Source organism: Petaurus breviceps, unplaced genomic scaffold (genome assembly GCF_028583685.1).
Source record: "Petaurus breviceps papuanus isolate PSGF00001 unplaced genomic scaffold, PetGlider_PUasm1.0 90750, whole genome shotgun sequence".
Classification (NCBI taxonomy): Eukaryota; Metazoa; Chordata; class Mammalia; order Diprotodontia; family Petauridae; genus Petaurus; species Petaurus breviceps.
In genome coordinates, this window is record NW_027187335.1 from 9,364,618 (window position 1) to 9,366,752 (window position 2,135).

At 38.0% G+C, this 2,135-nt stretch overlaps 1 protein-coding gene across 5 annotated transcripts in view; it reads left to right on the forward strand.

The window, feature by feature from the left end:
• The first annotated feature begins 286 nt into the window (after positions 1 to 286).
• The window catches only part of LOC138145868 (CMRF35-like molecule 8), a 27,388-nt gene continuing 25,539 nt past the window's right edge, over positions 287 to 2,135 (forward strand). For 4 of the 5 annotated variants that reach the window (XM_069067478.1, XM_069067480.1, XM_069067479.1 and 1 more), the window contains exon 1: positions 287 to 454. In XM_069067478.1, coding sequence (XP_068923579.1) covers positions 379 to 454 — 76 coding nt within the window. In that variant the 5' untranslated portion in view covers positions 287 to 378. The remainder of the gene's footprint in view (positions 455 to 2,135) is intronic. The other variant, XM_069067481.1, reaches the window with a different exon arrangement.

Sequence of the window (2,135 nt, forward strand, 5' to 3'; positions counted from 1 at the left end):
ACTTATTACCTTCCTTTCCCTTTACGCCAAACACAACATATTTCTACCTTTTCTTCTAACCAGTCACATTGAGCTTCCTCTCCCTGGCAACTTTTTCATTCTCAGTAAATTTTCAAATCTGTGAAGTACTTCATACAATGCACATAGTAGGCACTCTATAAATGATTATTCCCACCCCTTCTTCTTTACCTCTGAACAATTACATAGATGTCTTACCACTAAACAGTTACATAAAAACAGGAAGCATGATATTTAAAAAAAAATTTTACCCAGAAACCTAAACCAGAGGCTTGGAGAAGCTTGAGTGTCTTCCGGGGCATATCACAAGGAATGGAGAAGTGAACTAAAGATAATGTGGTTTGAGCACCCGGTGGAGAAATGAGCAAGCAAGAGAGGTTCCCCCTGCTGCTGCTACTACCACTACCTTCAATCCTACTATTTCTTTGCCCAAAAGGTAAGTGAGGCAGATCATTAGAAAGTACCTCTGGTGGGGGCAGGGGGAGAAGAGCCAGTAGCAGATTCTAGGAGGAAAAACTACAAACTAAGCTCTATACAGAACCTAGAATGGACCAGAGACAGATAGATCCACACCAGAGAAAAGAGGATATACTCAAAGCAGTCCATATGTATCTGGACTCAGACTCTGGAGATTAACTTGGCTTTGTAGAAGCAAGAGACGACTTTGGAGAGAAATACTAAGTGGCCATCCTGATCCCCTGGGAATATGTTCCAGCTTGTCAATCTCTTTCCTAAAATGTCAGGCAGTCAATAAACATTTATTTAGTTCCGACTATGTGCTAGGCTCTGTGCTAAGGGGTGGGAATACAAAGAAAGGAAAAATATAATCCTTGTTCTTAAGGAGATCACAGTCTAATGAGGGAGAGAACATTCAACTACATACAAACAAAGCCACGGACAGGATAAATGGGAAATAATTCACAGAAGGGAGCCCATAGAAATAAGAGGGTCAGGAAAGGCTGTCTGGGTTTTAACTGGGACTTGAAAGACACAGGGGAAACCAGGATGCAGATAAAGAAGGAGAGCATTCCAGGCCAATGAAAGTGCTCAGAGCTGGGAGATGGAGTGTCTTGTGGGAGGATCAGCAAGGAGACCAGTGTCACTGGTCTGACCGCAGCTGAGTACAGTGAGGTGGTCCAGATCTCCCTCTGGCTCTCTTAAAGGAGACTGAGGAGAATAATCTCTTTTTGGTTGTCATGTCACCCTATTGACTCTTTTTTGTTTGTTCATTCACACAGTTGTCTTAACTTATCTCTTTCATCTCATACCTATATATTTTAAAACTAAGTATAATTTTACAATTATACATATGATAATGTATATGTGTATATATAAATATGTGTGTATATACATATACAATGTTTGTATATATGTATACCTATTTGTGCCTAATGGTAGCCATCTCTAGGATGGGGGTGGAGGTAGAAGGGTGAAAGGAAAGGAAAAAAAATTTGCACAATAACTTTATTATATATTTTAAAGGAACAGCAAGTTGTACAGAATAGATTTGCAGTTTCATGTGCAGTCATCTTTTTTATTATACTGTGTTATAGAAATGCTTGTTTTATTCCATAAATTAAAAATAAAATTAATTTAATTTTTTAAAAACATTACTATAGGACTTTACCTACATTTACCCTTAAGAATGGAACCATATTTATCTAGGTTTATCTAGACTTACATCACTTTACATTTATACATATCTAGATTTACTTCACAGGGAACATAGGTTTCTATCACCTTCTGGATACACCTGCACTAAACTTTGGCATACTAGGGGTATAAATATTTGAGATAGAATCTTATGCCTTCATTGTTACAGAAAGGTATACTGAGTTCCAGAAAGGGGATGTGAATTACAGAGACATGCAACTTTTTACAATTACAATCATTTTAAGAGGAAGGATAGGAATTCACTCTTCCCTCTCCTTCAACCCCCATATCCAATTAGTTACCAAATCTTGTTGATCCCACTTTCATCATATCTCTTGTATCTATCTAGTGCCTTCTTTCCACTCAAATGATCAATGCTAGTCAAGGCCTTTATTACCTCTTGCTTAGAAAAGAAGAAAGGAAGGAAGGAAGGAAGGAAGGAAGGAAGAAAGGAAGGAAGGAAG